This window comes from Tachypleus tridentatus, chromosome 9 (assembly GCF_004210375.1).
Source record: "Tachypleus tridentatus isolate NWPU-2018 chromosome 9, ASM421037v1, whole genome shotgun sequence".
Taxonomy (NCBI): Eukaryota; Metazoa; Arthropoda; class Merostomata; order Xiphosura; family Limulidae; genus Tachypleus; species Tachypleus tridentatus.
In genome coordinates, this window is record NC_134833.1 from 75,035,742 (window position 1) to 75,050,857 (window position 15,116).

Sequence of the window (15,116 nt, forward strand, 5' to 3'; positions counted from 1 at the left end):
AAACTTGATAACAAATAACAGTTTCATTAGTTTATAATAGCCATTTGAAGTAAGTATTGCTTTTATTACAGACCTTAAATACAATTAGACGATCTAATTTATTTCGGTTTATAATTTAAGCCTTAAATTATGTGCTAGCATTGTTACGTTGCTATCTCTGCGTGTGAATGATTAAGTTCTGTTATACGAAGGTTCTGTTCATCATTGTCCTTAGCTAGACTTATCAACAACGATTTTGATCAATTAATTAATTTGCTTCCGCATATGAGAGAACTTCATAAAAGAGGCTGCAAGTTAACCAAATCATTTCATCATACAATTTTCTTCTTAAGGTGCAAGACCTATCATTAAAAGTAAAAGAAGATTCGTGATTTTAAAATTTTAATACTTCAGTTTCACAGATCAATCTTTAATGTCTTAAGTTTGAAGCATGTTTAAGTTTATATGCAAAAACGGCTCGTTTGGGTTGAGAAAATATTTTACGTAGAAGGGCGAACAACGTTGTTCGGTCTTCTACGTAAAATATTTTCTCAACCCAAACGAGCCGTTTTTGCATATATATTTCTCTACAAGTGGGTTTTCTCGACATCACTGATCATGTTTAAGTTTGTTTTATCAAGCATTTCAGGCATTTCTCTTGCAAAAGTGGGTGAGTTTTACTTTGAAATATTTATCAGTATGATTATGTGTCTAATGTCGTATTATTAACACGAAATATCATCGTTTTTGTTTTACACTAAAGATAATCTGATAAATTTATAAACATGTATTCACACACTTGAAAATATTTGTATTCATTTCCTATTTTTGTACAATTTATATTACTTTAAATTAGAACAATAATATAAGAATTTTGTTTATTAATATAATTGTGACCTAGACACTTTTCTTTCTTGACGATCTACTTTTAAAGCAGACTTATTGGCCTAGTTGTCTGAGTGTTAGGTGGCAGTGTCAAAGATGTTTTATGACAACAACTTCTTGTCAGCCTAATGACTTTAATTACAATAAGCAGATTGAATTTCATAAACTCTAAATCTATATTCCTTAGGTGGGATATACAGGTTGAGAAAAATTCGGATGTGGACCCGTCAACATGCGAAGAGGGTAAAGATAACTTACCCCTGAACGTTTTCAATAATTATTTTTCCCTCGGTGTTGATGCTCATATAGCTTTAGAATTTCATGAAGCAAGAGGTGAGAAAATTTATATGCCGTATAACTTTCAATATATATAAAAAAAAAATGTTCTGCGAACTTTATGTAGACGTCCAGCGTTTAACAGATAAAACATGAAATAAAGGGTTTTATTAGCTTTAAATGAGTTTTTGAGCTCAAGTCTTTGAAACATGTTGCATCTAGTTTTCAAGCTTTGGTTGATGTTTTGTAATTCTTAGTGAGAAAAATGTCTGTTATTTCAAGACAGCAAATCGTTTTTTTTTTCTTATTATATGACTAGAAAGTATTACAAATGTAAGTCAGTCAGATAAATACTTTCGATAATGTTCTAAATACAGACAGACCGAAAACAGATTGTGCTGACAGTTAAACAAATATAGTTTAACTTGACAGTATTTCAGAGTTTTAACTAGATAAGTTTAACTAACATACTAAAGATTAAAAATAGTTGCATTTATGATTATAAAACTTGAATAATAGAAATAAATTCTAACATTTACCAGAAGTGTTAAAAAAAGAAAGATTTTCAGTTTTAAGATACAAAGTAGAATCTGTTAAAATGCCAGTGAAAAAACACTGAAATCACTTTGAGCAAAAATAGTACCTTTTATATTTATATTTTTCTATTTATTAATACATGGCACTATAGCTTAGTACAATCAAGCGTAGTGGCAAAAAACTTTGATCTATCCTTCAGTATTTATTTCTGGAATTTAATATTAATGCTATTATAGAAGCTCGTCCAGACAGATTCAACAGCAGGCTTAGAAACAAAATGTTTTACGGACAAGCTGGAGGAAAGGACTTACTGCAAAGAAAATGGAAAGATCTCTGTAACTTTGTGACGCTTGAGGTATATTCCCTAGTACTGTATGTTGGAAATTATTTCCAATATTTCAAATTCAAAGTAAAGAACAGGTTATCTGTACATAGTGTAGCGACTGCATTGAATCTTTTGTATTTGACATTTGTTTTTCTTTGTGCGTGTAATGTGATAGGTTCAGTGCACACAAAAGCAAAACATACAATAATGATAATAAACTAAACTCTTTATCATAAATTAATGTTCTTTAAGCCAAAACAAAGAGTAATTCACCTCCATACTATAATGCTTTAACCCACCATAAGATAACAGTAAAGCTGAAGCGTTATTTAATCGATTGAAAACATGTTTTTGCTACAGATTGAAATGTATGGTGAAAAAAATATTGTAGAAGTTTCAATGGGAAGACGCTTTATTAGGATCTTCTCCTCTCAGCAAATGTATAGAAGAATTCTTCACTTAATTTCTATGTAAAATAATAGACTCATGTGAGGTACCAGCCTATCACGTGGGCCCTGTAAATGAGAATGTGTAGTTTTATAGCAGTTATACTGCAAAGTAGGGCCTCTCAAACATTTAAAATAACATGGTAGTGATTGACTGTCTAGCAAAATAAACGATATTAAATTATTGAGCATTATTAATCGTTCGTAAACCTTAATTATTAATCAACACTTACAAACAATCGTAAGGAAATGAAACTGCCAGAAATTTTTTGAAAATACGAACTAATATTCTTGTTAGTAATGTCCTGTTATGAGCGTTAATGAATTAAGTGGTTTTGGCATAGATGTACGTCGCTTGAAACCATGCACAATATAGTAGAGTAACCTAGCGTTAAAATGATTTGAAAACGTGGTTAACTTATTTAACGTAGTCACGTGTTTGAAATAAATTAGACTTGAATGTTGTTATGTTTCAATGTATAGACGAAAATATGGACAACAGGTAATGTTAAATTACATTTTTGCTAATAAAAATAAAAGTATACAAATCTCACGATAACTTTTAATAATGATAATGAATTTATATATATATATCTATATATATATATTTGACCCACATACACACACACACACACACACACACATATATATATATATATGTAAAACATCGTACTAGAGTAACAACCTTTTTACGTAAATTATGTGATTAAACACACCAAATGGACACTTGTTTATCTTGAGGAATTTTACTGTGTAGAGAGTGCATGGGTTTCATTCTTGTGAACCAGTTGAAAAATGCTTTACAAATTCCATTAAACATTTTTTTCATAATAATACAAAACTATCAAATCAAGCTCTCTGGATAGTTTCGAGAGACACTCTCGTGTCATTATTTAACTAACTTATTACTCTAATGCAAAAAATTGCTTAATTGAAGGCAAAATAGAATTCTGATCCAAAATGTTGTTTCATTTGTAAAAAAATATTTAAGAAAAAACAGAATCAGAGGTTTAACGAAACGATGCTCATTAGTAAAATAAACACATATTGATTTTAATTTTGTAAACATTTTATAAAATTAGACTTTCTTGTACATAGCATGTTTACAAACTATTAATAAAAAGTAATTTAGAGATTTTTAGACAATAACCTTCTTATATTTAACGCTTGTATTTTCATTATTAACTTTCAGGTTTTACGTTTTTTATTTAGTTATCTCACAAGTTTCCTGCCATTTCAATGACCATTATAATAAAATAAGATGGTTTTAATTTGATGTTGTATGTTTTGGTGTGTTACCCAAAAAAATTTTGTATTTAAAATACCTTGCTCTAAAATCTAACTAAATATCTAATTTTTCTAACGTAGCCAAGGGCTTATATTTTTTGCAATTTATGCTATTACTAAGATATTTACCTAGAGAAAAAAAATAATAATAATACCTCTGGTGTGTTAATATGCAAATAAAAAGATGGTTATACTTATTAAAACATATTATATCAAATACATAACTTGTGTAATTTCTAGTGCGATGGCCAAGACTTGACCCCAAGGTTGAAAGAACTCCGTATCCATGCTATTTTGTTTTTAAACATTCCAAGGTTAGTTCATAGAAATTTTTTTTATTTCACTGAATTTTCAATACTTTTTACATGTATAGCTGTGTCATGCTTTTTCTCGCGAATCTCTAAGCCCTGACGGGTGTTCTTTTTATGTAGTTGGTACGTGTTCTTACCCAGAAAATATACACTATTTACTTTATAGATCAAAATAACATTATTTTTGTACGTTTTTGTTTACAAAGAATGGCAAAAGCATAATGTAGAAAGTTGTTCAGGTAATCTGTTTTGTTTCGTTACAGAAACAGTTTGAAGAGTGCATAATGTTTACGTACTTGGTCCGAAATTCTAAGATTCATTACGTTTAAACTGTTGCAGTAGATACTGATTATTCATTTGAAACAATATGTTATCTTATTAACCTTGTCCTTTTGGTACAAGAAGTACTGAAGAAGCGTAGGTGTTATAGAAGTAGCAGAGAGAAAAATCTTTAACATATGTGCCATGTGTGTAAACGTAGTCAAAAGTGACACATCATGCAATGTACTTCTTGTGTTATATGCTTACAACGAAGACATATCATGATATGGATTTGAAATATGAGTGACATTTATAGCACTTATTAGTATAACACCAATAATATGTTATTAATATTTGAGATACGGACTAAAGACTTAGTGTGTTTCTGGTGTTATAACTCTTGGATTTATACTGGTATTGCTTATTCAAATGTTATCCCGCGAGTCAATGAGAAGTTTTCTGACTTACAATGCTAAAATTCAGGATTCGAATCCTAACGGTAGACAATGTACGAATATACTACTTTGTAGATTCCACAATAAAAACACTTTAAAAGCGCTGTCAAACAGCACTGAAGGGTAACCGATGAACAGCTAGTTGTTTTACATTTGATATAGTCAGGTTTATCGCGTCTTTAACGGGCAGCTGCCCTTTATTTACTTTTGTATTTTAAATTATATTTTCTCGTGAGGTTTGGTAAAGGTACTGTAGCATAATGGATTCACAAGCTAGAGAGTACTTATGAGGAAACATTTCGCACGTAAAAAAAGAACAGAAGACTTACAGGCCATATTAAATATCTTGCTTTATCTAACACGCAAATACTTATTAACATTTTAATCTTTTATTACAGTATGAATATAATTATTTGTCATTGGTGAACCAGTAATTTTTTACCTCAAGTTAAATATAGATTCAATTGCAAAAAGAAGGACTGAAGACTAAATTTCAAATACAGATGCACATTGTCACAAAACAAACCAAAACATTCGGTATTTAATAGTCAGCATCGTTTGCATAAGTTAAATACTTATAATCTTAGAACGAAAAATTACATGTGCCTTTTCAGTTTACTCGTTAATTTTTAAGCCTCGAATACTTAGAATGATTTTATCGTAGAAAATGACCAATGAGTTTTCAGATGAATAAAACATTTTTTGTTGTTGATTTCCAGCTATGGTGGAGGAACCCGACCTTGGATAAGTCCTGGAGCAAGTTTTGAACTTCAAAAGACAGATGATGGATTAATAGAGATTATAGGTCTCACAACGTACCAACTTGTAAGTAATTATTAGAAAGAGTCTACATAGTAATCATTCGGTTTTAAAATATCTTGACAACACATTTCACGGTATTATTATAATGAATTTCCACCAGTTAGATTAACACTCGTGATTGTGTTATATTTTGGTTGCTAAACACATTGTACCATCGACTAGAAATTGGATTGACAGGAATACCAGTATTAGATATCATTAAATTACTTTATTAACTTTGAGTGCTGTTACAAACATGGTGTTACAGGCAATGGGCACTATACGTAAATATCTTGATATTTGATATCTCCTCTTCTTTCGTGCCTCACTGGTAAGTGTGAAACCTTATAACGCTAAACATTTGTGTTCAATACCTGCGATGGACATGGCGCAAAAAGTTATATTTGTAATTTTGTGCTTAACAAGAAACAATTATGTTTTGTTTTATAAATAATGCTTAGTCTTTGTATTAATATGTATATCTCTGTAATTGAAAGGATCATATGGATTTGAATTTGATTAAATAAAGAAACTTAACCACAAAATCTCAGGTTCCGCATAATAAAAAAAAATCACAGAGTTGTGTTTACAGCCCTTGCTCCAAGCAGGAGGACATGGAACCTGTCTTGCTCAGTGTCGACATGTACGTATTGTCACTTCTCGTACTATTCCTATGCAAGTGGATGGAGAACCTTGTAAATTGCTTCCTTCTATAATTGAACTTTACCTTCGGAACAAAATCAGTATGGTTGCTAAAGCAAAGGTATATCGTTTTATAAGTATTTATATATTAGAGTATATGTCGTTATTTGCTATATTGTTATACTAGGACTTCCGCGTTAATATATGTAAAAGTTCTTGTGTTAAAAGTTTCAAGAAATAGAAATATTATTTTTTTTCTTGTTTTCATTTCTCTTTCCTCACAAGAGCTAACAGGTTCGTAAAGTGCAATACCAATTTTCAGACTGTTTTAAAAATAAAAATACTTGATTTTATTATCAATTAATATTTTTAATGTGCATTCATAACCATTTACAAAATTAAGTAATATTAAAAAGTTCTAGGAGCACTGAAAACAGAAACATAAGTAGAGTTTTTCTTCTGCAGATAATTTACATATTATGTTCGTAATTAAACTGTATTATTGTAAGTTTTTCTAAATCATTTTTCATTATGTCGTTACTTTCACTACATTCACTATTTACAGTCTTTTGAAGTGTAACTGTTTTCTAAATCAAACAATGAATTTTTCTCTACGGAATTACGTTTTTTTTTGTTTCTTCAAACTTTTTTGATAGTCTTGTTTTAAATATCGTTTAATTTACATTGTATTACGTACCAACTTCTAAAAACTGCATCCTATATAATTCCAAGCAGGACCCGACATGGACAGATGGTTAGGACGTTCGACTCGTAATCTCAGGGTCGCGTGTTCGAATCCCTGTTACACTAAACATACCCACTCTTTCAGCCGTGAAAACGTTATAAGTGATGGCTAATTCTACTATTCGTTCATAAAATAGTAGCCCTAGAGTTAAGCTACTGTTTTCTATCTAGTCTTTCATTGCTAAACTAGAGACGGCTAGCAAAGATAACCCTCGTGTAGCTTTGCGCGAAAATTCAAAACAAACAAAAACTACAAAATGAGGAAAACGTCATTTCCCTTAAAAAATGTAGTGTTGGATATTGTGATAAATGACAGAAATATCCTAACTTTCACACAATTAATTTATAACACAACATAATATTACAATATTCATTTGTATAAGATTTAAGAAGTACCCAGAAGTATGGTATGCAGAATATACATGGTGACTTCATACTTTACCAACTCTTAACGTCCTTCCACAGTATCACGTAATTAATTACTCAACAGTAACTAGCTGCAAAAGTGTCATACGGATCAAAGTTGAAAGTTCACAGGTCAAAAAGGAAGCCGATATAACTCAAGAAACGACCTTCATATCAGCCTTATGATAGCTATTAATATAGAAACTTCAGCTGAATTTATGCATTCCTGCAATAGTGGCGGCCATTTCTTTTTATTGCATTTCTTAATAGAGGGCAGTAGAGCACCTGCCCTCCGCTAGTACAGCGGTATGTCTACAGATTTACAACGCTAAAATCGAGGGTTCGATTTTTTTCGGTGGGCTCAGCAGATAGCCCGATGTGGTTTTGCTATAAGAAAAACACAAACACAATTTGTTTTATAAATTTCAAACGTGCTATTACAAGAGTAGGGTACGCTTTTTATCTTTTGATAAAAAGCATAATATTATTAAGAAATAGATGGACATTTCTCTGTATCGTACCAGATGTGAACAGTTAATTTTGAACTTTTCTCATCAGCTGCTATATAAAATGTGTAATGTATATATATAATATAGTTATCGCTTCTCTGGGAAATAAAATTATGTAAAATTTTTATTTCATCGTTTTAATATAAATTTACACAATATTAAGTTCTATTTTTTGCTCTTAATTATTTTAAGTGAACTACAAAACTTGTACACTTTTCTCTTCCAGAGACATGATGATGTGCAATCAATGTAAGTAGCATTTCGTGTTACGATTAGTTTCTTAGTCAACTTCTTAAATAGACATTGACAGCAGTGGCTCCTAAAGTTGTTATACCAGATAGTCCAGTTAAAGTTTAGTACTGGGTCTGTATAGTTAGTAAGTGTTCGTTAAAGAATTTGTTAATGTTCACAATTAATATATTTTGATTCGAAGCATTTCTAGTCCGGCTGTTTCGGTCGTGCTGCCAGTTTTCTGTGCGTCATTAAGAAAACCTACTTTTCCGCTGTTGATATCTGTGGAACTGTTAAACGTTTTGTGAACCTGTTTATAATACTTTTATATATTATTAATTATAGTTCAAGTGAAACTGTGGATCAAGATTCCATCTAAACAACGAGTTCGTGGAAAAGCATTAGCTAGTCTACAGTGGCTTTGCCAAAAGGCTTGTCGAGGCTTTTTTGAGCTTTAAAAACGTAGGCTAATGACAAAAATAATATATATTAAGAATCGAATATTTTAAACTATTAAATCAAGTTGTGACGCTAATTAAAGTTATTCTTATTAAATCTATGAGAAGCAACAATTGAAATATGTTCAGCACTTTAAGAAAGAGCGTGGCATAGCCAGGTGGTTAGGGCGTTCGACTTCAAATTTCCGTCTCACCAAATATGCTCGTCCTCTCAGTCGAGGGGGCGTTATAATGTGACAGTCGATTCCACTATTCGTTGGTAAAAGAGTAGCCCAAGAGTCGGCAGTGGGTGATGATGACTAGCTGCCTTCCCTCTTGTCTTACACTGCTAAATTAGGGACGGCTGGCGCAGATAGCTCTCGTGTAGCTTTGCGCGAATTTCAAAACAAATCAAGCCTTCCCTCTAGTTTTTCACTGCCACGTTAAAGACGTCTAGCGCAGATATCTCTCATGTTGTTGTGTGCGAAACTCAAACACACCAAACGAATCTTCATAAAGAGTAGTTGGAAGTATACTGTTCTTCTATATGTACTCCTTTCAAAGACCTTATATTGTAAAATAAATATTAATTTCAGGAAGACTCCGAACAGTTTAGAATGATATAAGTTCGATCTTTTATCATGTTAACAATAAACAGTTTAGATTTCTAAACTGAATATGTTTAGAAATACATATTCGGAAACACATACTTATATGTATCCAAGATTTACATTTTAAAAATTTTAATTTTGCTGTTACACAAGTTGGTATTGAGATATAATTTATTTGTGTTTTACACTTTGTTTTCTAACACTAATGAACTTATACGCATCAAACACTGTCTGTTTTATTCCAAATAATCACTTTAAAATTATTTCGAACATATTTCGTGAAGCTATCAAAAATAGCCTGTTCAACAATATAGACTGGGACGACGTTTCGATGTACATATTGGGGTTTTCTCCAAGCAGAAGGACTCACTATGTAAGCCGAAACATCGTCCCTCTTTAGTAAGAGATAGAAGCAGTCCATTAAACCCAAAACTCTACCATGTTTACAATAGTTTATATAACTTTATAACAATATTCAACGCTTTTCTTATTCGCTGCTTCTCGGATTACGTTCTCTAACCCTGAAAACACAGTAAAAAGGAGAACAATACATGACAGAGTTTATTAGGAATCAGCTCTGAAGTAATAATCCTGTCTTGAAAAATCACATAATCAAATACTGATGAGGGAGTGGCTTTTCCCTTTTTAGGTTTGATTACGTTTAGTTCGTCTGATTAATGATGCATCTTTAAGTCAAACATAACGGAAACTGATCCTTTGGAACGACTGGATTACTGTCACCAGAAAACCAGTACAACCTCACAAAGTTATATAATGTTTCTATATTAGCGCTATAAGCGTAAGATAACAGCTTTAGACAAACTAAAAACAATTTTATAGGATGTCAAGTAATTAAATTATGAACAATAAAACCAACCAATAAGATAAAAGTTGGCAAAATGCCTGTGAAAATAATTGAATGCACTTTTTAATGTAAATAAGAAAACGAAAATTTGTGTTATTAAACGGTTAAAACAGTGAATAAAAATGGTTTTATTTACCGATATGGAAACAAACAAGATAAATTTAAATATACTGAAAAGCAAAAGAAGTGTTGAGTAGAATTAAAACGGCTGTTGTACACACGTGACAGTTTCCTTAGACTCTTATACCATATTGTCAAAAAATACAGCAAAAAGAAATGGGTAGCTACTGATGTGGAAATATTACTATATAAACATTATATAAACTAAGAGCAAATGTAACCATATGTAACTAACAGTTACAGGAAACACATTAAATATTTCAATAAATGTGGTTCTTAATGAAACATAATTAAAACAAGTGTGCAGGAAAAGACATTTTTGAAAATTACAGATGTTATGAAACAACATACTGTTACAAAAAATATGTGTACCTTAGAAATATTGTGAGTTGGAAACGAAAAACCCAATATACTAATTAAGGTCAATGACACATAGGTAGTATTGTGTTGTTATTGGGTTTCAATGACAGCAAGTATCCGTACACCAGAGACGAAAGCTCGAAAACTATGGAAAAATGCACAATATCATATCGTTGAATTACTATTGACCCGAACATTGATGTTGCTTGCTTTCTTGTTGTAAAGAGAAATAAACTTTTGTGTGCGTATGTTCAAAATTATTATTTTCTACACTTCGACTGTTTAATAACGTACAGCATCAAATGAAAGCATTGTCTATTTCAGAAGTAAACTGTCGTTGTTGAAGTACCAGAAATATTTTTTGTTGCAGATCATTTCCCATGTATTTTACGTAGAAACACGTTGATTATGTCTCCCTTACCGACAGTGAAACATGAAACATAAATTACCGGACGTGTGGTTTTAATCTAACATCAATCCAAAATAGATTAAAAGTGTTTTCTAATTCAAGAATTAACCTTAAGTATTTAAGCTAACCGTAATAATACTCTAAATTTAATTTAACAGGAATTTCATTCCACCTTCTACTTAAATCATGCCCTTTAAGCCTTACTAATATTTAATGCGTAAGTACGCGTCTTTCTTCAATATATAATGTTTCTATTTTAGGCCTACGTTGGAGAAACTGACAGTGGAGGTTCGAAGGCTCAGTATGACAGAATACGAGACGTTCCATTACGATAAGGAAAAACTGAAAGAAATTTGTAAGTTCTTTCTGTGTGCGTCTATAAATAAACTATATATATTATAGTGATAGAATTGATCCATTTTAAAATTAGTTAATTGGACTTAATTTATTTTAATAAAACAAGTTACACTACATCTAATGTTTAAAACCTCATCAGATAGACTAAATATTTGCAAGTAATAAATATTTATTCAATAAGATATAAAAATACTCTGTAAATAAGGCTTGACCACTATCTTTGTTAGTCTACAGTAACGTCATACTCTTCCAACAGCTCAGTGGTCGGCTTGAAGCCTTATGTTGTTAAAATTAGGATTTCGATTCTCGCAGTGATCATATCACAAATGGCCCATTATGTAAATTTTTGCCCAGTGAGAGAAATATTTGACTCTGATCTAGTTAAGAGAAGACAGCGGAAAGAAAGGATAACCTCAGCAATTCAACGCATTTTCCTTTAATTGGTGATGATGTAGAAAAACAAATATTGGGAAACTAAGACGACATTATTGTAATATTTTCAGTCATTGCGTTAACTTTACACTGGAAAACCACTATACATTAAAATCTGCTTGAGTATTTTTAACGTTATAAAAATGAATAATTAATATAATAAATGAACATTGGCTATGAATTGCTACAACATAGAAGTTTCTGATATTGACAACGTTTCGTTTTCTAAGCTAAATCTTTCACCAGTCTGGTTGGGCTCTATTAATTATCTGAAACATTGTCAACATCAAACTTCTAGGCAACTGCTGTCTTTAAGCATTGTTTTTGTATACTTCGTTACCTAAAAACTTTCTAAAATAATTATAATAAATGACTGAATATAAACATGAGTTATTCTGATAAAAGAGTTAGTACACAGTATCAAACATAAATGGTGTGACGAATTAAAAAAACCAAAAAACTTGAGCGCTTTTAAATAGTTGACTATTCTTCAGAAGAATAAAGGGTCTTCATCTTCATTAGCTACTTCTATGTATACGTTAAGCTCCATACTGAGTTGATATCAGTAAAATACAGCCTACTGGTTCTGGTTTATAGAGATATTTTAACTGTTTTTTATATTTACTGTTCGCTATTGTAATTCCCTGCTGGAATAGCAGTAAGTCTACGGACTTACACTGCTAAAATCAGAGGTTCAGTTCCACTCTGTGGAGACAGCAGATAGCTCGATGTGGCTTTGCTATAAGAAAAAAACACACGCCCTCTGTTGTGTATTTTTAATTTAAAAGAATCTTTAAAACATTTCAGTGGTGATTCTACTGTAACTGTAGGTACGTTCAAAAGTTGTTTTCATTCGTGTTATTTAAAATAAATGACGTGTTGTTTGTGTTTCTTGAAATAATATTTCATTTAATATTTCCATATTTCTGTTAAGTTGTTTGATTTATATTTAGTATGATTTTTAAACAATCTTTGTTAACATGTCTAGAGTATCGTACAAAATAGATTCGCTCGGACACAAATGTGTTTTTAACGGACTAACTCTACACATTTTATTTTTGTAGTTTTTCACACTTAATTGTTTTTGAAGGATGATAAACGTTTATATATTTCCAGCTGTACCTCTAGGAAAACTATGTGTAGACCTAGATACTGATTTGGAACAAATTCGAACTCGAATTAATGAGCTTTTAGAGGTAAAAGTTCATATTACTTTTTTTTTGGCTATCTGTGACAATGTATAAACATATGTTTATTAAGTACAATAAATACGATAGATAATAAACTTCAATACTGTCTTTGTTTATCAGAATCAGAGTGTTAAATGTTTAACGCATGAGATGCGTAATTCTAACTTCCTTAGAAATGTCCATCTTGAGTACTTTATAATACAGCTTAAGTTATATTGTAAGGACAGTCCTGGATTTCGAAACTGGCAAACCGCTTTGAAATCCGTATGATGCCACAATATATTATTAATACTTTCAGGTATATGTGCGTTATGAGTGTGACAGCCAGTCCCTTAATGTAAATGGTAGGAGTTAGGGTGTTGCTTACTTTCTGCCTTCTTTTATCAGTAGCTAAAAATTAGAGATGGTGACAGATAATCTTAGCAGATTTGCCTTTAAAAATACAATTGTCTAAGCTCTCTATGAAAATGTTCTTTGAAAATAAACCATTATCTCTACAATTCATACGCGCAACGACCATTTTTTTAGCACCAAAGTGTCCATATATTCGAAATTTTCATTTCGCATCAGAAAACTGAATTAACAAAGCACATATAAAGATCAAATATAATATCTTTTTGTTTTATCGATCCAGAAATATTCAAATATCACGTTTAAATTTATCTAGGACTCTTGTTTTCAAATAATGTTATTAATTTTCGATAGTACAAGCTTCGAATTACTAGTGCACATTTTCGACAAAGTTATAATTTTCTCCAAGTGAAAATAATAGTAAATGTGTCAAAAAATATCCAAACTATACTGTACAAATTGGCTCCAGCTCTAATTAATGAAGCTTTTTTGTTATACACAAAATCCAAACCAGAATTATTTTAAATAAAGTATTACTTTGTGTAAATAGTGGAAATAATTCTTTCAGGGTTTTTTTGTGCTGACGTATATGTCATTAATAAAGTTTAAACGCTAGAATACAATACCATATTTTAATTATAAAAATACAAGATCTGCCTGTAGATGAAAACAAATATCTCACTATATTACAGATAAAATATCGAACAAAAACGGCAACTAGCAGTTTTAATAAGAACAATATTACAATACTAATTTCCCTGATAGCTCAGCGATAAATTTGAAAGTTTATAACCATACGCTTCGGGTTTAGATACCCGCAGTGAGCAGAGCACGAATAATACATTGTGTAACTATGCGCAACTGCAGACGAACAACATAGTAATAAACAGTGGTTATTTAATTTTAATTATGTAAACGGGTATAAACTTTTTTGATCTTTCATTAATATGAACATAGATATATTTAAAACTTAAAGAAAGTATAGTGAGATGACTTTGTGCGAACTATTTATGAAAGTGGAAAAATAAGGAATTGCGGGTTTAAGCAAACAAATATAAGAAAGATTAACCATTAATCACACCTGTTAGTAAATATTATTACGAAGCGTGTGTTATGCCAATATTTTTATTTAAATGTGATGTTAACATAAATTCGGACTATTTACTCCCAAATAGGTTGCATTTATTTCATTTGTTTGTAAGAAGCCTTTTACATTTTCTTAAATAGTACATTAGTAATAATTTAAATTAAGTAAAATGGCTTTTTCTATCAAAAGGATACCACTTCAAACACGAGAAAGAGAAAAGGGTGTTAGGTCCAGTAGTACCTAGTTATGAAGAAATATGATTCATGTAACAAAGAAATGATGTAATATTATGTTTCTGTTTGAGATTTGAACTTACATTAAGCACTACTAGTACGCATTTACTTAAAGGCTTAAGTAACCAACTGTGAAGAGTATATTCGAATGTTACTTGGACAGAATAGAAAACACAACACGGATTTATTACATCTGTTGATATTTAAATAAAAATATGAAACCTTTTTAAATATGATGTTGATAAACGATATAAGTTATGTGGCTGATCAAAGGAATTAAATATCAATAATAAACGAACCAGAAAAGTGACCAAAGAATTACTATATACAAACAATGATAAAGTGGCCAACATTTGTTGATTGGTACGACTACGACTCGAATTTTTCTTTATGAACATATTAACAAATTGTTGGTATAAAGATTAGAAATAAACGCTTGCTGGCTGATTATTTATCTGATTATTTGTCTGAAAACCTATGCGTATGTGTCTTTTTTTTTAATTCAGTAGTATAAGGTTAATTGTGTAACTTGTCTAATATTGATATCAGGCGGGTAAACGCCACATGTGC

At 30.8% G+C, this 15,116-nt stretch overlaps 1 protein-coding gene across 3 annotated transcripts in view; it reads left to right on the top strand.

Moving 5' to 3' along the window:
* Positions 1–15,116, top strand: part of LOC143225511 (eye-specific diacylglycerol kinase-like) — a 258,722-nt gene that overhangs the window by 229,101 nt on the left and 14,505 nt on the right. For all 3 annotated transcript variants that reach the window (XM_076455094.1, XM_076455093.1, XM_076455092.1), the window contains exons 13-20: positions 1,052–1,197; positions 1,914–2,032; positions 3,976–4,049; positions 5,482–5,587; positions 6,156–6,326; positions 8,090–8,112; positions 11,157–11,251; positions 12,802–12,881. In XM_076455094.1, the coding sequence (XP_076311209.1) occupies positions 1,052–1,197; positions 1,914–2,032; positions 3,976–4,049; positions 5,482–5,587; positions 6,156–6,326; positions 8,090–8,112; positions 11,157–11,251; positions 12,802–12,881 (814 nt within the window). The remainder of the gene's footprint in view (positions 1–1,051; positions 1,198–1,913; positions 2,033–3,975; positions 4,050–5,481; positions 5,588–6,155; positions 6,327–8,089; positions 8,113–11,156; positions 11,252–12,801; positions 12,882–15,116) is intronic.